The sequence below is a fragment of the Pavona decussata genome, unplaced genomic scaffold (genome assembly GCF_977016875.1).
Source record: "Pavona decussata unplaced genomic scaffold, jaPavDecu1.1 SCAFFOLD_81, whole genome shotgun sequence".
Taxonomy (NCBI): Eukaryota; Metazoa; Cnidaria; class Anthozoa; order Scleractinia; family Agariciidae; genus Pavona; species Pavona decussata.
Genome location: NW_028145499.1, coordinates 206,677 through 230,757, shown reverse-complemented (window position 1 = coordinate 230,757; position 24,081 = coordinate 206,677). Strand labels below are relative to the sequence as shown.

Below are 24,081 nucleotides of genomic sequence, written 5' to 3'. Positions count from 1 at the left end.
TAAAGTTCTTTATTAAGTTGTTAGGTGTTAAACCATGCGCGTCCCTGAGATGTTTTCCGATCACAGAATGTTTATGCTCCTCAACGCGTTGATGTAGGTGGCGGCAAGTGTGCCCAATATAATTTGTATCACACAAATCACATGTGGATTCGTATACTGCACTTTGTTGATTGATCAGGGGAGGCTTTTCTTCTGTGACTCTCAGATGATCAGCAATCTTTTTGCTCGTGAACACCGGCTGTAGTTCTTGATTAATTTTAGTTCTGAGGTCGCCAAGTTGCCTGCGAACCACGTCCGCCGATTTCTGATCTTTAAATGGCAACGTAATCCGAACAGGGCGGTCAGAAGGTGTTTGAACTGGGTCTATAGGATGCTGGAGGCGATTGATAGCTGAGTCAATGAGTTTTTCGGGATATTTCAAACATTTAAGGACGTAAATTGTCTCTTTTCTGTAGATGGAAACTTTGAAAATGTTTGCGTCCCTATTCTTTCCTTTGTAGCTTGTTGATGAGGCCATTGAATTGTTTGGTTATGATCTGGGACCGGAAAACACTCAGGTAAAGTAACATTGGGCTATTTCTTGCTGTTCTGTGAAGAGGGGTCCAACAAATTATTTTTTACATAATTTAAAAGTCAGTTCAGGACCAGTAAACCCGCCTCTTGTTGAAAATTTAAAATGGGACATGGCCACTCCTTCACGAATCATTTCATATGTGATGAACGTGAATGTTTTCCTGTCATAAAAGACTTGTATGTTAAAGGAAATTTAAAATGGCTGAGTTCCTTCATATTTACAAGAACTGTTGACCAACGTCAGTCCTACGACAAATCTTCGCTCTTTCTCCGACACCACTCGACTTCAAAATTCAACGTTGAATCTAATACGGGTTTCGTTCTTTTCCTTCCAAAACTGTGGAACTTAGTTGTTACCGATAGACATCCGACCTAATAAGAGCCAGGACAGTTTTAAATCAAGACTGAAAACATTCCCTTTTAAATAAACCTATACAAAAAAGTGTCAAATTTTTATACAGGTGTAAAGCGCATTGAGTAGCAGCGGTGATGTATGCACTGTACAAGAATGTTAATGTTAATTTGTTTTGTCTTCTACAGAGTGCAAGAGACCAATTTTACAACACACCACTATACGGAAAAGGAGGAACCACTACCTATATGGCGAGGGCGGTGGTCAACAAGCTTCTGAGAGGGAGCGCATGCGTGAACTCTAACCCTCAGTGTTACGTCAGCTGAGGAGGACAGGCGCATGCGTGTCATCCAACTGTTACCTGAAACGCATGCGTACAGTTGAACTGTTATGTCAGCAAAGGAGAGGACGCGCATGCGTGTCATCGAACGGTCACGTTTGCTGTGGGGATAAGACGAGTGTGTGTTATCCAAAGGTTAAATCAGCTGAGCAGCTAGTCGTCCAATCTCCGAGGAATTAGTGTTTTAACAGTGAGAGCGAATTTCGCGATGTTCAGCGCTGTATATCATCAATACTGTTGTCTTTTCAATGTTACAGGTTTTCAATGAAATCTTGGCACATTTATGGGCCAAACTATACTGTACCCTACAAGCAGGGGTTCCTTGGTCGCCCTAATGTGCCGGCGGACGAATAAGAAACTACTGTAAACATTCGATTCAGCCGTCCACAAACCTAACGAATAAATTAAAAATTCTGGTTTCTAACCGGCTGCAAACTGGTTTGACTGGCTTGCACAAGCTCCCCCGGAAAATGGCGGGAAAGAGATTTTGTTACCTGACTCGTTTTCGCGTGAGCAGAAAGTTTGTTTGAAAAACGTTTGCAAACGCTTTATCCAACGGTTCGCTATTTGAACGGTAAGATCTGCCATGAGGCGCTTAAGATTATTCGAAAGCTTGAATGTGTTGGTTGGCGTTTTTGGCGAGACATTTCTTTGAAACTTTCGGATGAGGTTGTTGACGTAACGTGCTAAAATGTTGCACTGGAAGTGACGATTCACATGACGCACTATGACGTACGTCGCGAATGTACGATAGGAAATCGGCGAATGGTTGGAGCGGTTTTTTATTCGCCCGGCGACACACAGGGAGACCAGGAAACCTCAGCTCGCAGGGTAAACTGCTGCTTTCCAAGTCAGGGAGTGTAAGGTATTCGTGCTTATAATCCATGAAGTAAAACTTATCTCGAAAACCATTCGTAAACAAGCTGAAAAAGAGGGATTTCCAATAAACAGGATGTTACCCTCAGAATCTCAGATTCCTTTGCAGAAAGATTTATTAGGAGATTTGCATTATGCAAATTTCCCACCAGAATTTGGCGAATATTTTCTTTTCCGATCGCGTGCTTTTTTTGTCCAGACCTTTTCTATCACGTTATTAAACAAGAAAAAGAAACAGACAAATGCAATATGAGATAAAATGACCATCTGGGTCAATGATTTCACCGAGTTTCCACAACATAGCATTTTCTCAACAGTTGCGAATTATGCAAATTTATTAACGAAGCCTCGCTAATTTTGGTTTTCGTCCGCGCGTGCATTGATTTCCCAGATTTTTTATTTCGTATTATTAAAGACGAAGATCCAAACTTCATCACAATGTTCCTCTCGAGTCGATACCTGGCATAGCAAGATTCATTTTAAACGTTCAAACTTACTCAATTTTCGCCTCATTGCAAAGTCCTCAAAATGTCAATTTTTCAAAGAACCATTAAACCCTCCAAAGTTTTACAAAAGTTTACATAGGTCCTATTAATAGAAAGTAGGTGAGTAATGCCCTTATTCAAAACCGACCTCGCTTTCTAGCGTTGCGTACTGTTTCAACACAAGCGTATTGAACTTGGCTAATTTTAAGTGAGATTTTTGCATAATTAATGAGGCAAAACCCCTAATTTCGTTTTCTCCACATTTCTCGAAAACTATAAATTTCCAGAACATTCCAATTATATTTTTGAAGATAGTTCCCCAAAGGTAAACTTCAGGCAAATTATCAGGAGTTTCGATTTTTCAAGCTTGGCCAGCGATTCTCGAAAGTTACGGTCAGGCACTCTTAAACACCCCAGTCACTACTGTAAGGGAATTATCAAAATTCCTGGGCCTGCTATCCTCTTCCATACAAGCAGTCTTTCCAGCACCGCTTCAATATCGCTATCTCTAACAAGCAAAAACCCCTGTCCTCAGACTTAACAAATCTTACGAGGCCCTTGTCTGTCTAGACTCAGAGTGCCTCCAGGAAGTACAGTGGTGGAATGAGAACCTAGTAGCATGGAATCGGAAAGCCCTCCTCCAACAAACAACAGATTTGGTCATCGAGACCGATGCTTCCCGTCAAGGTTGGGGGGCACATTGTCTTGGGGTGTCAACAGGAGGCAGATGGCTTACAGAGGTGACTTCTTACCACATAAATTGCCTAGAACTGCCAGCGGGCTCACTAGCTATACCGTAAATGATCTAATAAACGCCGGGGACGTTTATTGAATTTCAAGGGTCCTAGGGGGCGTTTAAAAGATAAGAGGCGTTTATTCTAATATCTGTAACATGTTAATCAAGATACGGTATTATAATAACCTAAGTGACGGAGCTTAAGCAGACTATCAAGTCCGTCCGCTGATAAGTCTAAACCGTCAATAAAACCATAACAGTATATGGTACATACAAAGCGGTGAAAAAGGGTACTGGTAGTTCTTATAGCCCAATGTCAACATCCGAGTCCTCGTCGAGCACCATGGTATTTTCATCGCCGGCCTCTTCAATGTCTGAGTTAGTTTTTGCTTGAAATGGGTCGGGAAGAGTTGGCTCATCAAGCACGGAAAGTTGTGCCTTGAACTGGAAATTGAGCAAGACGCAACTCGCACACCGGTGTTATTTAGCAAGAACGCAAATAAATTGATTGATTGTATTGAACATCTGTTTCTCAAACTCATTAATAATTCATTAAAAGAAAACAAAGAAAATTACTACCGTGACCATGGTTTGGATATGTGATCCTAATTACCATAAAATTTTGCCAACTTTAGCCTTGAATTTCTCCAAGAACGAGAAGCTGTTTTCAGCTTATACTCGGGCCATATCTGACTGCGTGGTGCGTAAGCCTATGATCTTTTAGCAGTGATAACTTCCTGCATCGCTAACTCCCCAAACTCGATAGAAATAGACGGAGATATACACCCAGGAAAAAAATAGTTCAGGCCTCAGATGTGATTCATCGTTTTATTGCTACAGCTGTATTTCGTATATGGTTAGGAGCCGTGACCACACTCATCACGCAACTTCAACGAATGACCGTAAAGTATATAAAGTAATCAAAAACTGGTGATTTAAAGCAAGCAGCTGCTAGGCGATAAAATACAATTCCACGTGCCGTGAGAGAGTTCACGTGCCATGATACAAACGGTTACGTTACGTTATACAAGAGGTGTTTGGTACGTATCTATTTTATATGAGGGCATGGATTTATGAAATCATTCGAACTGGTGATTTAAAACAAGCGTTTGCTGGGCGATAAAATACTAATGCTCGTGGCGTGATACAAACGGTTTCTTTACGTTTTTCGAGAGGTTTTGAGGATACATATCTATTTCTGCGGGGGCTTAAACTTGGTAATTCATTGCGTTTGTTCAGGCTACTAAGATCTTTTCTACGGAAATAAACTTTTCGTGAAGACATTAGTTATATTTCTTGTTAGTGTTATTATCGGGTTTGAACTTTTTGAGTACTTTCCATTTAATTAGAAATGTTTTGTTTGTGTTCGTCAGGGTCCATATATTGTTCAGATAGTTCCGTTGCATTCGGCGTCTGTTGGCGTTTCGGAAGAATGTGTTGTGCCAGTCCCACGCACGATTCTGTTGTTGTTACCGTCGTTCGCTTGGAGGCATTTACCATCAATTGGACATTCTGCTTTCTTCCTGCAGTTGCAGCTCGGGTCATGATTTTGGTTTGGGGTTGTTGCTACATTTGAGAGTATCTGTTTTTTTATGTGATGCGATGTTGGTTTTCATGTTTAGCAAGCATGAGTAGCTGAGTTTTAGTGTGTCTGTTGAAGATCTTGTTTATTGGGTGGTTCTTGGGAAAGCATTTGTCGACGATGGATAAAAATCCCTGTACAATTGACAATTTCTAATTCTCCTATATTTAGCATACACTGACATAAACACTCTAATATCAACTTATCCATGTAAGCTCAAATTCTTTTACTCAGATGTATCAACGATATGAAACATGATTTAGCCAAACAAAGCTCTGTGAGCAGGCTAGGGTACAAATGAAAGAAGTTTGATGACAAAACGGTTTCCTTCTTGAACAAATTCAAAAACTGATGACGAAATTGCAAGTACGTTCTCATGATTTGTCATGCGTGATGTATTCCTTGGCCCGCCAATTTTTCTGCACGTGCCTTGTTTCGCGTTTCGTAATAAAAATGCTCCGCGCGATAACCCATGAAGGTTCAGGATTTTTCCGGCGGAGGAATCAAACACGAGAATTGTCATCGCAGGACTGACTGTGACACGATAGCGATCACGTCATCGATTACATCTCTATAAAGTCATATTGGAAAATTAAGTCTTATTGTGGTCACCCAAATCAAAGCTAGTCAAAAACTGCCTCTCTTTTCCCCTCTTCCTCAGCGTGCACTTGCGATCGATCGTTCGACCATTCTTCTTCTGTAAAACATTCGCGTTGCTTGCGGTGAGGTCTGCATTCGAATCTTTGGAATACTTTGAACTTTCTGAGCATTCTGCAGCGTCGTGCGAGGGTCCCGAAGAAAGCTGCAAAACGTCACTACACTTTTCTGTTTCGATTTCGCATTTGCGTTTTTGATACCCACATCTACATCATGCGGAGTTAAATTCATGCGCGTGCTGCTCGTGCGACAGACCTTCCAAAGGTTCATAATTTCTTGCACAACTGTCACCCTCGCTAATCAGACGAAACGGAAAGCACCATGTTCAAGCTACCTCCTCTTCTCTTATGCTATATCCACAAGCTTTAATCCTTACGTTTTAGCTTTCTTCGCCACTCGACATGCTATCATTGCCTTCACCATTTTGTTCTAACGACTCCAGAACCCTCCCTGCGCTAAGGGAAATGTTCACGAACGCTTCACAACCGACGCCCAATGATTTGATTCTTAAGAAGAGTGACTCGCAGAATACATCGGGGAAAGGCAGAGGGAGCTTAGGAAGCGAAAATGATGAGGGAGTTCGAGACCCTCCCCTCCACTTCCCCGATTACTTAACTCGGCGCCTCACGGCCCGAGTACAAAGAACGCGAAGAATTTGATAACGCCACCGAAAACTTTACTCGTGCCACTGGAGTACAAAAAGCGAGACTGAGAACAATAACTCGTGGCCGCAAGTCTTATCTCTCGGCCCATCGCGTCCCCAAAAAGAAAAAAAGAATTTGATAATGCTACCGAAACCTTAACGCGGTCCGCCTTACGGCCCGAGTATTTATTGATCATTTGAGAAGCCATATCAAACACTCGAAAGTGAGTTTCATCAGATATCCAAACACCTCGAAGTCGTTTAAAAAAACTCGGCTGCGCCTCGTTTTTTCAACCTACTCAGTGTTTGGATATCTGATGAAACACACCTTCTCGTGTTTGATATATTTTCTAGTTTATGTGTGGTTTTCAGGAAAGGGGGGCGTTTGTAGGAGAGGGGCGTTTAATACAAACCTGTCAGCTTTGGGGGCGTTAATTAGAAAAGAGGCGTTCATAAGAGAGGGGGCGTTCATTGACTGTAATGCCCTTTACAAAGAACAAAGCCAAGGTTCAGGTACTACTGATGAACAATATTTCAGCAGTAACCTACATAAACAAAATGAGAGGGACTCACTCCTTCATGCTGTCCTACCTAACCAAAAATATGTGGGATTGGTGCACGTGCTTCACCCACAATGTCTTAGTGACAGCCCAATACATTCCAGGAGTACAGAATGTAGATGCAGACAGGGAATCCAGAGTATTTCTGTCTGGATTCCAGCGATTGGAAACTACATTCGGCAGTTTTCACCCGTCTCCGTCACAAGTGGGATCCCCTGAACATCGACCTCTTAGCCTCCCGACTCTGTTATCATTTCGTGAGCAGGCGTCTAGACCCTCTAGCAATTCACGCAGATGCATTTACCCTGGACTGGGCAAATTTTTGGGGCTACGCCTTTCTTCCATCTGCTCTGATAGGCCGATGCCTCCACCAAATTCAGAGCCAACGGGTGTCACACTTGGTGTTTGTAGCACCAGCTTAGCCAACCCAACCTTGTATCTTCTGCTGTTAGAACTGTGCATAGGCTTTCCCCTACTGCTACCAGTTCAGGAAGATCTACTAACATAAGAAATCAGACCCACCCCCTCAAACACCTTCAACTGGCTTGGTGGCTTCTTTCAGCAGAGATTACCAAATGGCATACATTTCTGAAGAGAGTAGAAAAATTCTCTTGGCGGCATTGAGGAAAAACACAACAAGTGCCTATTCCTCCGCATGGACAAAGTGGAATAGCTGGTGTAGTCAACGGGTCAATGTTGATCCCCTTTCACCATCTTTAACTAGTATTTTGGATTTTCTTGCATTACAGTTCCGTGAGGGTAAAGAGTACAGAACTATTAATGTCTATGGCTCTGCCCTTTCAGCAGTTTTGCATTTCAGTGATTGACGGTCACAAAGCGGGCCAGATGCTCATAGTATCAGTTCCGCCCACGACAAACCCCGCTATGCTGCAACGTGGCCGGTCTCAAAAGCATTGCTTCCTTGGATTCAAATGCCCAGCTATCCACAAAGCTTTTATCTTACAAGTTTGATGGGTTACTTGCTCTTACTGCCCCGGACAGAGCCTCGGGTCTAGCAGCATGAAAAAAGAAATTTACTTCTAGTTAAAGCTAGCGAAAGCTGCTGTAAATTCACCTTTACGCAGCTTTATGCTGTATTTACTTTTTTTAAAGCTGACCTTTACACCAGCTTTATACTCACGTTTAAAGCTTGCCTAAAGAGACCAAAACTTTTAAGTGAACTTTAAGTTTGCGTAGATCTCCTTACATGTCAACTTTAGGAAGATACTAAACTTAGCTTAAAGTTAGTTTAAACCCCGCTTTACACCGATCTAAGGGCCTTTTCATATGAGCCCGGTTACTGGGCTGGCCCGGTAGGCGGGACGAATTTTGTCTTCTGTTCATATGCGAAATTTAATCCCGGTTACCGAGATGAAAAATGTCCTAAAGGCCCAAAATACCCGTGGACCCGCGTTCCGACTTAACATAACATTTATTCAGGAGGCTTTTACACAAATACAAAAACATCCTGAATAGGGAAATCGTGGGGTTAACCCTGTGTAAAAACAATTTCCCTTACTTGTCAGTGACCTTACACGCCATGATCGGTTAAAATTGTTTCGTCCATGTCAGTCCTGGTGTCCGGACTGGAGTGTTTCTTGTGTGCTTCACTGCACGACAGTACAATATCCAGAAATGGAAAGAAATGGAAAGTTCAAAACACGACTGGACGTTTTCTGTCACAGCTACATCCCTCCAATTTTGCTCTTAAAATCCTTTTCCTAGTGCCAAAAGTTTCCAATTCATGAATTTTTCAGAAGCGATGTTGTATACCCGATGTTGCCTACCCGTCAAAATGGCGTCGAAAACCGTGATAAGGCCTATTATTAAAGATTAGTTGTAGCTTTAGAGATAATAAAAGTGGAATTTATTTGTTTAATAGATCCACTGAAATAAACTTCGGCAATGGAAGTTTGTCTCCAGCGATTCGTTTATAAAAATTTTGCATCAAAAACCGGTGAGGTCATATCGAGTGACGAGGACCGATTTCTCAAAATAAGCGCAAACTTGCAGATGTCAAATCTCCGAAACGAAGTCGGTGACCCTCATTTTTGTTTGCATTTCAGATGTAAGAAATTCATAGACTAACTGCAGCAGAAGTTTGAAAAAAAAATCAATGTTAAAACATTTTCGCGCGACCGTCCTTAAGTCACTGTCTTAAATTTGAGATTTTATGAGTGAATAAAGAGACATTGCATTGTAAATTAAGGCGAGTTTTTCGAAGTGTAATTGTTATGCTTCAGCTGTAAACAGCCTTGCATAATCCCTGATTATAAACTATGATTTTTTATTTTTTCGATAATTCTCCCTCTACGCCTTGTTATTTTTCTTGATAAAACTGCCCACAGAAAACGTTCAAAAGAAAAGATGAAATTTGAAGTCTCCACTTTCATTTATGTACGACGTGTTTTGTAATAGATCAGTCTACTATGTCTGGCATACACTTTTTTGCATTTCCTAATTCTTCAAGAAATATTCTATTAAATATTTCATTCTTCATACATTTTCATTACACTGTACAGCTATTTCAATTAACGTTGTCGGATCAAAGCATAAAACTACAAGACAAGATCGCAAGGTTATATGGAATTTTTTCTAATAAATTATCAAAGTCAGCTGTGTGTCGCTTGTTTACTAAAGATCTGCGCTGGCGAGCCATTTGGATGAAAGAAATGTTAGGATATCAAGTGGATGAGGTGGCAGCTGCTTTAGGATGCCACCAAGAGCGATAAAACGTCATGTCTCAAAAGTTTTAAATTTCGAAGAAGTGAAAGCAAGCACCATTGGAAGACCAATAAAAAGTGTGTTCATGCACCCGCACGTGGAGTTTTTATTATGGAAGCAGTACCTAAACACCCCGAAAAGACATCACAGAACTTTTAAAAGCAACGACGATGGCAACGGCAACTACAAGCCAATTGCCCTACACGTGCGTTTAAAACTTTCGTACATTTCCTTACGTCTTCTGCAAAACAACAAAGTGAAATGACCAAATTCAAGGTTCTGTGGAGAACGTGAACATACGACGGTGAATTTTTCATTCTCTTTCTTAACTCGCAAAATACGCCTACCAATTTGGTTGCTGGGTTGTTTCCAATTTTTGTACAAGTTGGAGGGGTTAAAATAATTGCGAAGTAGCACAACATTAATGAAATGAAGTTATAAACATTAATGAAATGGAGTTATATTTTCAAGTGACGTTGTCGTTACTTATTCCCTGCTGTCAGTCTGTGTATACTGCGAGTCTTTGTTTTTCACTTTAAAACACGCAAACAAACGTACGTTTATATTGTTTTCTTTCATCCTACTTGTCGTGCCTCCGAAAATATATTAAGAACTACCCATATTACCTTTGGGCCTTGTCTTTAAGCTTGAAACTTTGATACGACAACGTTAATTGGAATAGCGTATACATTTTGCGTTCAAGGTTTAAGCTACTGCATATAACATTCGTAAGCTCAAGTGTCCCGAATTTCTAGCGATGTGTTCTATGGTATTTCTGTTATAATTTTTCGTTTTTCCGGCTTGGCATTGAACATTACTTGAGGCCACTCAGCCGTGCGCTTTCCTGTAACTCCAAATTTGCTAAGCCACAAAGGAAGTTTCTGATGAACTCTCTTACCCTAAATGGAATGCACTGAAATGCTGTTTTCTCGGAGCAGAACTTTCCTTCAGCGCTTCTTTGTTTTGGTCTTTTTTTAATTATTTTTAATCGACATTAAAACATTGCTTGAGGCCTAATGGTGAATTCTCTTGAAACTCCACGTTAAAGTAGAAACGGGCAGGGAATACACTTGTTTAATGTTAACCAGGTACTTCTGTGTTCTACCATAGCATTCCTATCGTCCGTAGAATTCTATTGAAATAAGCGCCTTACTCAGTCTAAACAAATAAAACCAGGCGCTAAACCTCAAAAAGAAACACTAAAGAAAGTTCTGCTCAGGGAACGGCACTTTCTCATTTCCATTCCCTTCGGGCCAGAGAAAAGCACATCCACTGTTCCAATTTCTATTTTAGTAGCCAATATGCAGACTTAAGTCAGTCACCACGACAAAACATTCATTATAATTCTATTTCCCTAGTAGAGTAGTTTTGAACAAAACTAAACCACATGTAAATTAAAACCTCCTGTGAGCCAACTCGTGAATGAATAAGTAAATAATGGCAAGGTATAAAACATTGAACATTGCTTGGCCAAGGACTCGAAATATAAACCATAAAGGCTTACAGAGGAGGCCTCACGGGCATTTGATTTCCGATCCTACGCCGCTTAGACTTTTAGCCGTCCTTTCAGCAAGTTTGAGCTCCTTAAATAATTTTGTATTTTTTTGAAAAAGAAGTTTTAATTTTGAAAATTATTTGGTACCTTTGGGGTGGTTGGCCGGCTTTTAAAGGTGTTTCTGTGAATGGGGCACAATCAATACAATATCTAGGGTTTCTTGAGCGAGCGTTAGAATTTGTTCTCAGAGATGCGTTTATGATCCTTTTGTAGACCGGAGCACTTCGATCAATATATACTTTATTGTAACTGAAGAGAATCCAATTAAGCTGATTGATTATTGTCACCGTTCACTCTATGAATTTGCCCATATTTTATATTATATTGAACACTGCTTGAGGCATAAGGGGAGCACATCGATGGATATATACTTCATTGTTACTAAGGGGAATCCAGTTAAGGTGATTGTCACCGTTCACTCTATGAATTTGCTCTTATCTTAAATCCTCCAGTGTCTCTGCCGTATCAAATAATCTTTAAACCGACTCTGCTTTCCTGTGGTTTGACTTGAATCGGGTCATCTCGCATCTTTATTGCGTCCATATTGGAGTTTATACTGCACAATTTTTTCAACTGGCTACTTCCCGACATCGTTGATTTTAATTCTTTGGCTAAATCCCCTGCATCGAAGAGAGAGAATATTCTAAGTTTGTATTCATTTTTTTAATCATGGTGGCCAACCGGTGAAAGGAAGCTTCTACACCATCGATCCGTCAACATGATGTTTCTAAGCTGCCGTGGTGCTTAGATAGAATGCAAATAAGAAGTCAGTGTTCTCGGAGCAGTGTCACTTTCTTTGTTTTGTTTGGCGCCTCTTTCGTTGATTTTGACTTCTAAAAACAATGGTTTGGCAGGAATAGAAATACTAATCTATGGCAAGGATGGGAATTTTTCAAATTCAAAAAAGGAGTTGAGCCGAAGGTTCCCACAAAAAGGAACATTTCTTAGATTACAATGAATGTTTTGTCCATTTGACTTACTTTTAAGCTCAAAAGCTTGCATATTGCCGGTAAACTAGAAATTAGAACAGTGCACTTGCTTTTCTTGGGAAATGGAAACGAGAAAGTGCTGTTCTCTGAGCAGAGCTTTCTTCAGCGTTACTTTGTGAGGTTTAGCGCTTGGTTTTGTTCGTTCAGACTGAGTTTGGCGCTTGTTTCAGTTAAATTTTACGGACGATAGTCGCGATAATGGTATGCCAGAAACAGAAGCGCGCGGTTGACATTACACAAGTGTTTTTCCTATACGTTTTCCCTATATATTTTTCATTTCTGCATACACATTTTAACGATCGCATTCGGTTTTACGATAATCGTTGATTATAAACTATGAGTTTTGATTTTGTCGATAATTCTCCCTCTACGCCTTGTAATGTGGTTCGTGCAGTAAAACTGCTCGCAGAAAACGTTCAAAAGGATAGATGAAATTTGAAGTCTCCACTTTCATTTGTGTGCGACGTGTTTTGTAATAGATCAGTCTACCATGTCTGGCATACACATTTTTGCATTTCCTTATTCTTCAAAAAAAATGTTTTATTAAATATTACATTGTTTATACATTTTCATTTCACTGCACAGCTATTTCAATTAAGGTTGTCGAATCAAAGCATAGATTTACAAGACAAGACCGCAAGGTTATATGAAAAATCAGCTACGTCTCGCCTGTTTAGTGAAGATCTGCGCTGGCGAGCCATTTGGATGAAAGAAATGTTAGGATATCAAGTGGATGAGGTGGCAGCTGTTTTAGGATGCCACCAAGAGCCATTAGAAAACGTTATGTCTCAAGGTTTTAAATTTCGGAGAAGTGAAAGCAAACACCGTTGGAAGACCGATAAAAAGTATAGCCATGCACCCGTACGTCACTGGAATTTTTTATCATGGAAGAAGTCCCTAAACACCCCGAAAAGACACTACAGAACTTTTAAAAGCAACGACGATGGCAACGGCAACTACAAGCCAAATGCCCTACACGTGCGTTTTAAATTTTCGTACATTTCCTTGCGTCCTCTGCAAAACAACAAAGTGAAATGACCAAATTCAAGGTTCTGTGGAGAACGTGAACATACGACGGTGAATTTTTCATTCTCTTTCTTAACTCGCAAAACACGCCTACCAATTTGGTTGCTGGATTGTTTCCAATTTTTATACAAGTTGGAGGAGTTAAAATAATCGCGAAGTAAACAACAGTAATATTGGAGTAATATTTTTAAGTAATTTTGGAGTAATATTGGAGTAACAGTAATGGAGTAATATTTTTAAGTGACGTTTTCGTTAATGTCGACGTTGTCGTTACTTATTCCCCGCTGTCAGTCTGTGTATACTGCGAGTCTCTGTTTTTCGCTTTAAAACACGCAAACAAACGTTTATATTGTTTTCTTTCATCCTACTTGTCGTGCCTCCGAAAATATATTAAGAACTACCCATATTACCTTTCGGCCTTGTCTTTAAGCTTGAAACTTTGATCCGACAACGTTAATTGAAATAGCGTATATATTTTGCGTTCAAGGCTAAGGCTACCGCATATAACATTCGCAGGGTCAAACGTTTCGATTTCTAGCGATGTGTTCTATGGTATTTCGTTTTTCCGGCTTGACATTGAACATTAATTGAGGCCAGCTGTGCACTTTCCTGTAACTCCAAATTTGCTAAGCCACACAGGACGTTTCTGATGAACTCTCAAACCCTAAATAGAATGCAGTAAAATGCTGTTCTCTGAGCAGAACTTTCCTTTAGCGCTGTTTTCATTTTTTATCATTTTTCCTCGATATTGAACACTGCTTGAGGCCTAAGGGGAGCACATCGATGGATATATACTTCATTGTAACTAAGGGGAATCCAGTTAAGGTGATTGATTATTGTCACCGTTCACTCTATGAATTTGCCCTTATCTTAAATCCTCCAGTGTCTCTGCCGTATCAAATAATCTTTAAACCGACTCTGCTTTCCTGTGGTTTGACTTGAATCGGGTCATCTCGCATCTTTATTGCGTCCATATTGGAGTTTATACTGCACAATTTTTTCAACTGGCTACTTCCCGACATCGTTGATTTTAATTCTTTGGCTAAATCCCCTGCATCGAAGAGAGAGAATATTCTAAGTTTGTATTCAATTTTTTAATCATCGTGGCCAACCGGTGAAAGGAAGCTTCTACACCATCGATCCGTCAACATGATGTTTCTAAGCTGCCGTGGTGCTTAGATAGAATGCAAATAAGAAGTCAGTGTTCTCGGAGTAGTGTCACTTTCTTTGTTTTGTTTGGCGCCTCTTTCGTTGGTTTTGACTTCTTATAACAATGGTTTGGCAGGAATAGAAATACGAATCTATGGCAAGGATGGGAATTGTTCAAATTAAAAAAAGGAGTTGATGCGAAGGTTCCCACAAAAAGGAACATTTCTTCGATTACAATGAATGTTTTGTCCATGTGACTTACTTTTAAGTTCAAAAGCTTGCATATATTTGCTGGTAAACTAGAAGTTAAAACAGTGCACTTGCTTTTCTTGGGAAATGGAAACGAGAAAGTGCTTTTTTCTGAGCAGAACTTTCTTCAGCATTTCTTTGTGAGGTTTAGCGTTTGGTTTTGTTCGTTCAGACTGAGTATGGCGCTTGTTTCAGTTGAAGTTTACGGACGACAACAATCGTATGCCAGAAACAGAAGCACGCGGTTGACATTAAACGAGTGCTTGCCCTATATATTTTTCATTCCTGTATACACATTTTAACGATCGCATTCGGTTTTACGATAATCGTTGATTATAAACTATGAGTTTTGATTTTATCGATAATTCTCCCTACACGCCTTGTAATGTTTCGTGTTAAAACTGCTAGCAGAAAACGGTTGAAGGAAAAGATGAAATTTGAAGTCTCCACTTTCATTTGTGTACGACATATTTTGTAATAGATCAGTCTACTATATCTGCATACGTATTTTTGCATTTCCTAATTCTTCAAGAAATATACTGTTGAATATTTCATTCTTCACACATCTTCATTTCACTGTACAGCTATTTCAATTAACGTTGTCGGATCACCCCATAAAACTACAAGACAAGAACGTAAGGTTGCATGGAATTTTTATGAATAAATTAATCAAAATCAGCTATGCCTCGCCTGTTCAGTGAAGATCTACGCTGGCGAGCCATTTAGATGAAAGAAATGTTAGGATATCAAGTGGATGCGGTGGCAGCTGCTTTAGGGTGCCGCGAAGAGCTATAAAACGTCAGTATGTCTCAAAAGTTTTAAATTTCGGACAAGTGAAAGGAAACACCATCGATTCTTCAACATGATGTTCGTTCTAAGCTGCCGCAGGAATAGAAGCACGCATCGATGGCAAGGATAGGAATTTTCAAATTGAAAAAAAAAATGATTAGCAGTGAGCCGAAGTTTCCCACAAAAAAAAAAAAAACATTACTTAGATCACAATAAATGTTTTGTCCTTGTGACTTACGTTTAAGCTTAAAAGCTTGCATATTGGCTGGTAGAATAGAAATTGGAACATTGTACGAGCTTTTCTCTGGCCCTTAGGGAATGGAAATGAGAAAGTGTCTGTGTGGTTTAGCGCTTGGTTGTGTTCGTTCAGACTGAGTATGGCGCTTGTTTCAGTTGAATTTTACTGACAGGGGCCCCTACTGACGATAGGAAAGGTATGCCAGAAAAAATTGTTTTCCCTATTCGTTGCTACCTAAACATGGAGTTACAAGAGAATGCAAGCTTAGGCCTCAAGCAATACGGTTGAATGTCAACTGAAAACGATAAAAGCAAAGAGGCGCTAAAGAAAATTCTGCTCAGAGAAAAGGCGTTTTTTCATTTGAATTCATTAGGGTCAGAGAATTCATCAGAAACTTCCTTTGTGGCTTAGCAAAATTGAAGCTACAAAAAAATGCACGGCTGTCCTCAAACAAAGTTCAATGTCAAGAAAAAACGAAAAATTAAAACAGAAATTCCAAAGAACGAAGTAAAGACTGATGTCATGGATACTGAGAGACATAAAGTGGATAGCGACGTCTTTGCTTTGAGTTATCTTATTGCAGAGGACTGCAGAGGATACGGAGATTAAAAACCCGACATCAAGAAGCAGTTACACAGATCAAGACTTCGTCCTTCATCAAAGTGAGTTTTTTCTAAATTTTGAGGTATTAAGGTTTAGCTATTTCGGTTTAAATACAATTTTGTTGACCAAGTTGCTCACTTTCGGGGCTCTATAAAGTCTACGTTTTCTCATTGTTGCCGGTTATCTTACCAATTGCCCTTTCAACACAATTTTTGTTTTCAGTTAGTTTCCGTTAGCTTCTGTACATGGGGTTTACCAGTTAAGATGTTGACTGTCCTAAACCGTTCGGGTTTCTCGCTGTTCCTACCGGTTTTTTTCAATTCCCGAGAAGATAGGAATCTTGCCAGATTTGGTGTGTCTGGTGATGGCCACGAAAACACGGAAACTAGCTTATTACTAGCACGAGCCGGTGAGGGCCGTATTTTGCCTATTCGTTTTCTAATTTCAGATTTCATGTTAGTTGTTTTTTTTTTTTTTTTTTTTAATTTATTTTTTTTCACGGGGGTACCAATTCCTATCTTCTCAGGATTTGAAAGAAACTTGTAACACTGGCTTATTGATTTGAGCCGTTGCTGCTAAGAACGATCACTCAAAACAACACGGCAGGAACAAAGTCACACGTTTTTCTCCATTTTACTGATCGACTGCTTCATTTTAGATGATAAAGGAGCTGTAAAGTTTGATTTACACTACTTTTGCCCGCGATCTCGAAATGGTATGCAAATTTGTTGCACATGTTTCGTAGGCTAATTGACCGGAATAAATATATTGTTTTCGAGCAGAATAAGAAAGAAATCTGGGATCGAAAGACATTGAATGGCTGTGTTCAGTCAGTCTGATTAGTTTTAGGGCCCAATGTGTGATTTTTGTAAACATTCACGGGCTCTGGATGTCAAATGTTTGTGAATCTGTTTTGATCTAAGTATCGTACGCATATTTGATATTCCCTGAGTGGGAAAGAGTTTGAATCAGTTGTTTTTTTTAAGAAACATTTTTATTTTAATGAAAATAAGCATTAGAGTTTTAAGGCCATTTTAAGTAGCGTGCAAAAAACCTGCATGCTTTAGATAGTAGCCAGCGAGTTTGAAATGTTGATTGTATTAATTACCTTGTTGGATGGTTGTTCTAGGTTAGTGTAAAGTTTAAATTTCATTGGGTTATTTTACACCTTGAAAGGGGCTTCGTCCTTTGACCTAAATTTTCTCGGTTTTTATCTACCCGTGACCGCACCTAGGCCGCATTCAAACTCTTGCAATTCTCTCTAAAAATAAAACACCTTGAAATTTAAAATATGATTTTCGAAAATAGTTAATCCATGGCTATCCTCAGACGAAGTATCAGAAATCGACCAACTGGTCGCTGAAATGCAGTTCTCGTTTCTTACAGGCAGCCGCTCTTCAGTACCCAGAAAGCCTAAGTAGTTAACCTCGATTGTAAAACATGTGACAACCTCGTGATCAGTTAAAAGGCCAATTCAAATTTTCATGCGTGAACAAATAAAATCGCTTATTTTCTGTGAATAATGAATTTATTCCATTCATTGACCACGAAGAGCTGAAAGAGATAAGACGGACAAGGTGGTAAGTCAAGGTGCAAAGAAATATTCTCTAACGATCGAGCATTTGAGGAATTTATTTTATCTGAGTGGAAAAGACAACGGATTTATGAAAGTAGTCTTTTTCATGTCTTCTCTTAATACCACTGAGTTACTCTAAGACAATCCTTTCAACGTACTTTAAATTGAGTGAAACGTGAGTGTCGAGAATCGTGGTTTATTTAAATCCCTTGCTACTGTGTATTCTTGGCCGTTCGCTAAACATGACTACCTTTACAAAACTTTTACTTTTCATTTAGAATAAGTTACAAACGATCTCTCTAACTGTTTTCTACACACTTGTTAGTACCCATGCAAGTTTGTGGCATACAGTTGACCAGGTACAAACGGGATTCTCCTAATTACTATAGTGGTAGATGATTTCACTTAACCAGCCCAAATGTATACTTATAACTATAAAATGGCCCTAAAAACTTTTAACCGGAAAAAATAATTCTTAATCAATGCAACTCGTTGTTGTTAAACGAGGACGACAACGTGTCTTCCTTGTTAAGAAAATAACTGATAAAAATATACATTTATATGCAACCCTTTGGACTGAGAAGAAAGGCTGAAATAAAAGCTCGATAAGTTAGATCCATCTTGTAACCTATTTGACAAGCGAGTGCTTTCCTTACTTATTCAAAGACATTCTTTAGAACCATCGCTATCTGTCGAAGTCTTACTCAATTTTGTGACCAAAATGCCGTTTTCCAGCCACAAAATAAAACAAATTAACTATGAAACCTACAAAACAACGTTAAACGAGAGAGCTCAGATGGCTTGAGCAAACATATTTGCCATCTTGTCTCCATTTGATGAAATCACGTGTGTAATTTCCGTTTGTCTCATCAAGTAGCACAATTGATAAAAAAAGGATCTTCCCCTTACACTAACCTGAGTGGTTGTATTTCCTGCAATTGATGAACTTACGTGTGAAATTGCCGTTTGTCTTATCTAATAGCTCAATTGATTGAAAAAGGTTCAATTCTCATAAATTAACCTGAGATAGTCATATTACAAGCTTTTTCGCGGCAGGAAAGTTTGCGTTTAAAAAATTGGTGCTGCTAGCTTAAAAGGGCACCGATTCGTAACAAATGCACTTACTCTTCGTTTTCCTATGCTACAGAAAAATGCTCCTCTTTGAAGAATATCAATTCGCCATGAGTGGTAATGTTTATAGACATGCATGAAAAAGCCAATATGAACATTCTCGTTTAGTTCTCAGGGTTTTTGTTCTTCACATGAGCATTCAGCACCTCTAAGAGGGCTTCAAGAAGAAATCCAAGCAGTTGCTATGAAACATGTATTCAGCGATATCTATCAAGAATTAAAAATTGTTGCGTACATTTAAATTCACAAAATTATATTTTATTGCAAGGTTTAAAACGTTGTAAAATTGTTTAAGGTGTTCATCATTTAACAGTCCTGCCACAAGGTGTTATCTTTCGTTGTAGCCTCTCAAAGACAAAATTTTTAGATTTTTTGATTGTTTTTATTCAGGTTAAGTCGTCAAATAGACTACATAAGATATATCTCTAAATAATTATTAAGGAGCCTCTTAGACTCTTAAAAATACAGTCAAGAAATGTCAGTTACACATATCCTTCACTCAACCCTTTAAAAAAGTGAAGAAATTTAGTCAGTGATTGGATATTATCTCGACACAAAAATGCCACTTTTATGCCATTGTTCACAAATAAACCGAATCAATAAAACCATCAGTTTAATTTTGACCAAAGGAGTGCATATTTTTGTTTTGTCGACCTAAGCAAGTTGAAAGGACAACCAAGTAAGTTTTTCATTTTCGAAAAGGAATACTGTAATCGGAAGCCTGTAAAAAAATTTCTTTTAATTTTGTTTCGGGTGATTGGCTGTTAAACGGGTATAAAATTACAGAGGCGTTCTTTCTACCATTTCAACATAATACAAATTTAGAAACAAAATCCTCAGTCCAAAAGATTTAAATACCTGTATTGGGCGAATTTAAACCGCTGGTTAGATTTTACCGAAAAAGGGCAACCATCGTGAAAATAATAATAATTCTTGCGTGAAAAGAAAAGAAAAACAACGCAAATTTCAAGAATGTTGAATTCAAGAGAAATCTGAAAGGTTCTTTTCGATGCATATCGATCTGTTTTGAAAGACATTAGTCACCTAGGAAAATTCGGATTTTGTATTACACCTTCTGAACTCACATGCCTCTAAAATTCAATAAACGCTCAGATATTTTTCAAATATGGCATTAGCGACTTTGGAACTTCACATGATTCCCAAAACACAGCCAGATCAACCGTTGACGCTTCAGCCAGGACTAGAGAGAAGTAATGTCTTTGACAAGAGTCGACTTTCATTCAATTTGTGCTCGGACCAAGGTCTTCCTCCCTCAGTATCAGACATTGTTTTCTCCCAATGAGATGTAAAGGAGACTTCGTGCGTTTAAAGTAGGACTGTCTGCCTCTCCTTATCTGGTCAAAAATGGAGATATTTGGTTAATTGCAAAAAGGGACTGTGGCCGAAAATAACACCATAGCGTATATTATTGGTGTATATTATTTGTGCCAAGTTTGAGCAGCATCAATCTAATATTTGCTGAGATATTCTTGATTCTGTGATTTAGTCTTCACCGAAGCGATTTGTGACGTCATCAATTTTGAACAAAAACTTGAATATCTCTGGAACGAGAGAAGATATTCAAAAGAAGTAAATGCCATTCTTGTTCTTTTTGAAAGGCCTTTCAAATAAGTTTAAGTTATTTTTTTACTTCATAGGCTCTTTAAATTACTCTGATATCTATATAAGCCCTCATGACGATTGTTCAAACATTTTTTTCTGAGAGTGATAGCTTTTCGTCATAAACTGGTAATCACGGGGATATACAATAAAGGCGCGCGTAGATTGATGTATTTGTCAATCTTCCTTTTTGAAGTGGAAGTGAAGTGGCTATATTGGTTGTATCAAACATTTCAGTTAAACAGCTTTTAGATGAATTTGCTTTAAACAAATACCATGTCAAATCAGTATTTTCAAACTATAAAAGAATATACATTTTGCCATGAGATAGGATTCGTTTCCGCTACTGCTATTCTTTCATCCTTCAAAATCATCAACATGTAAGCCTTTTAATCTGTTTTCAAAAACTTATGTGACCACTGCGGAAATAAGCTGGCGAAGCTAATTCATTCCTGCCTGGTCATTCATTTGCAGCAAGACGATTTTCGTGGTGATTGAAAAGCTGATCATGGCTAGCTTGCGTGGCGTCTGGAGCCTAGTTTATGTTGTGCTTGTGTTATCCACACTTCTTGCAACTACAACTCCCAAAAAGTGTAAGGGAGTGTACGAGGCCGTCCAGGCACTACGTCAGGAAGTAAAGAATGAACTCAGAGAGCTAAGAGAGGAAATCAAGTGTGTTAAAGGTATCTAAAACTTTGTCTCTAAGATAACTAGTTACCGAAGTTTGCCATGTGTGTGTGAGTGGTTGTTTTTTTTAAAGAAATTTTACAGGCGGAGGCAATCTCGGTTTACAGTTAAATATCTTAATGTTGCCTACTGCACCTGACATTATTTCTTTACCTCGATTTTGTTGATACGGAAACAAAACTAGCCCACAATATCCTTTATTATTTTAATATACACTAACAAATATGTGTATTTATATTGTATTTTAGTTTACAAGAGCTGCTCTGAACTCTACCAAGCTGGTAAACGAACCAGCGGTGTTTACACGATCAACCCCGACAATGGCGGTGCCTTTGATGTGTACTGTGACCAAACAACAGCCGGTGGGGGATGGACTGTGTTTCAAAAGAGATTGGACGGCTCGGTTGATTTCTACCTCGACTGGGACGACTACAAACGAGGCTTTGGGAATCTCAATGGGGAATTTTGGCTCGGATTGGACAAGATTCATCGCCTGACAAAAAACCCAAGCAAGCTTCGAGTGGAACTTGAGGACTTCAGCAACAATACAGCATATGCTGAGTACAGTTCTTTTGCTGTTGGTGATGAGGGAAGGAAATACATCCTGACTCTTGGTTCATACTCTGGTAAATATACTATAATAATTGGATAATCAGATAGAAAGCTATATTGAAGTTTTGTTTAAACATGTTTACCTATACTAATCAATGAGAACGTTCATTAATTCAAAATATTGGGGAAAAATTCAAACTCTTAATAGATACAAGAACTAAAGGTAGCAATGTTCCGTTCATGAGAAAGTGGTCACAGACAGTATTCTTGTTACGTCTCTGCTTTTGTTTAATTAACATGAACTGTCTGTTATTCATTTTATTTTACGGAGTAAGTCAATCTGACTCTTTGATACATTGATTGTTACTTTTTTTTTATCAATTCGGAATAAGCTCTTTGTGTAGCAAATTCAACACAAAATAAGAATAAGCATATGAAATATAATATATTCTACTGAAAATGAAAGACATGGTAGCCCAATTCACAGTTATGTACGCAATGTATGCAGTTGCAAAAAGAAAGTCTGGGAAACTTCAGGCTTGAATTGGATTCATACCTGTCTGAAACCTCACAAAGGTTTATATATTTAATAAACACAACAAAAGCTTACAAAGTCCGCCATTAGGCTAAAGCACATGGTTTTCTTGTAATACGACACTGCACATGTACCGAGTGTTACTAGGCAAAAATAAAATGTTATAATACCGCTGAATATCATGACAATACCCATGACTTGGAGTGGAGGATAAATAAATTAATGTAAAATATATGAAATATCTGGTGTATTGAATTGCTGATGAGAGATTTAAAGGCTACTTATATTCTGCGACATTTTAAACGCCATATTTGTCTTCTCTGGTGTGTTTTTCTAGGAACTGCGGGTGACTCGCTTTCTTGGCATCGTGGCATGGCGTTCAGCACCAAAGATCGAGACAACGACAATAAAGCCGGGAATTGTGCCGTGATATACAAGGGAGCCTGGTGGTACAATGCCTGTCACGGCTCCAACCTGAACGGCCGATATCTTAGAGGCAAACACTCTTCTTATGCTGACGGTGTGAACTGGGCGCGCTGGAAGGGTCCTCACTACTCCGCCAAACGAGCTGAGATGAAAATCAAGCCAGTTAATGCTTAATTAAAACTCAGCGCGCTTTCAGTTTTTGTGTTGGTTTTGTTGCACGCAGTTTAGAACACAGCATTATTTGGCATGTCAGTATCGGCAGTTTTTCTTCTTGTTTTTTTTTTTTTTTTTTTTTTTTTTCATATATACATGGAGGGTTCTTACTAAATCGGTTGAAATCTAAAATCAATCCAGTTATGTAAACGTAACGTAACGTTCCTTACTTAGGTGATTTGGGATGTTAATGGTTTTCCTGAGCAAATGTAACAGTTACAAGAAGACTTAATAAAAGGGTTTGGTAATTCATTTACCGTCATTCAATCATCATTGAATTGTCATTCAATCCTTCTTCTCATTTCTAAAATCGTGTCAATTGTTTACATCCTTAAACTATCGTTGGCGTATACACTTGTTTCCAGGTTTGCTAAAAGATCAGTAGGTCATATATATTGGGACTCAGAAAGTTTTTATGGCAAGTTCCATTTATTTAACAAACAGTTGATGCAACAATTGAACGAAGTTAGAATACACGCTTTAATGAGTAGAATGGAAACCAATTAACAAAATTATATAATTGCTCTCCCTCCAAAACTAATCCTCCAACATTTACGAGAAACTTTATCCTTACTTCATAACCCGAGGACAAAGGAAAAAAAAAATGAAAAAAGAGCGTCTGAAAAAAGAATTACAGGCCTTCTTAATAAGCCTAACCATATAGCTTGGTGTTCATGCATTTTGGTCCCTCGACCGCTCAAAACTTGGGAGTGCCACGGTAACCACCCGCCTGCGATTCGTGATTCCACTTTAGTTTCGAACATTTTGTGACGTCTTTTTATGGTCTATAAAGCCTTGTTTTCACTAGCGACGAAAGCACATGCGTAAGCACAAGCATAAGAGCCTCACGTCAATTGAAAACTAACGCGACGGAAGCACAAGCACACGAAAAGGAAATATTTTAATCCTTGTGCTCAAGTGTGCTGCGCTTTTGCGTATGCTTGCGTCGAGGCCGTTTTCTAATTATGCTTGTTTGAATCTTTATTGAATATACAAGTGTAAATTCAACCTATATTGGTATAGGTATTGCTACCTATATATTGCTAGCCTATATTGCTAGCTTGCGCTAATCGGTTGTGCTTGCGTCGCTAATGAAAGCCAGGATTAAGAGTATACATTATAGAAAACTGCCTTCGATTTTTTAATTTTATAATAACTGCCAAAATTTTTGCGTGCTAATTTGGCGTAGCTATTGTCTATAAAAGTCATAAGTAC

The 24,081-nt window shown here is 38.9% G+C and overlaps 4 protein-coding genes across 5 annotated transcripts in view; 2 read left to right on the top strand and 2 right to left on the bottom strand.

Moving 5' to 3' along the window:
• Nucleotides 1-2,235, top strand: part of LOC146476067 (phosphorylase b kinase regulatory subunit beta-like) — a 37,257-nt gene extending 35,022 nt beyond the window's left edge. The window contains exons 33-34 of the mRNA XM_085115003.1: nucleotides 501-557; nucleotides 1,114-2,235. Of these exons, the coding sequence (XP_084971129.1) occupies nucleotides 501-557; nucleotides 1,114-1,251 (195 nt within the window). The 3' untranslated portion in view covers nucleotides 1,252-2,235. The remainder of the gene's footprint in view (nucleotides 1-500; nucleotides 558-1,113) is intronic.
• LOC146476058 (microfibril-associated glycoprotein 4-like) overlaps nucleotides 1-24,081 on the bottom strand; it is a 207,812-nt gene that overhangs the window by 72,504 nt on the left and 111,227 nt on the right. The gene's annotated exons all lie outside the window — the stretch shown is intronic.
• LOC146476063 (microfibril-associated glycoprotein 4-like) overlaps nucleotides 1-24,081 on the bottom strand; it is a 125,893-nt gene that overhangs the window by 72,504 nt on the left and 29,308 nt on the right. The window lies entirely within an intron of this gene.
• LOC146476066 (ryncolin-1-like) lies at nucleotides 15,514-23,116 on the top strand. Of its 2 annotated transcripts, XM_085115029.1 has the most exons (4): nucleotides 15,514-16,185; nucleotides 20,928-21,136; nucleotides 21,389-21,766; nucleotides 22,565-23,116. In XM_085115029.1, exons 2-4 carry the CDS (start codon nucleotides 20,962-20,964, stop codon nucleotides 22,825-22,827), a joined length of 816 nt encoding a protein of 271 aa, XP_084971155.1. In that variant the 5' UTR covers nucleotides 15,514-16,185; nucleotides 20,928-20,961; the 3' UTR covers nucleotides 22,828-23,116. The 2 variants fall into 2 exon arrangements, with proteins under 2 accessions (XP_084971155.1, XP_084971156.1); XM_085115030.1 differs by lacking the exon at nucleotides 15,514-16,185 and having other exon boundaries at nucleotides 20,654-21,136.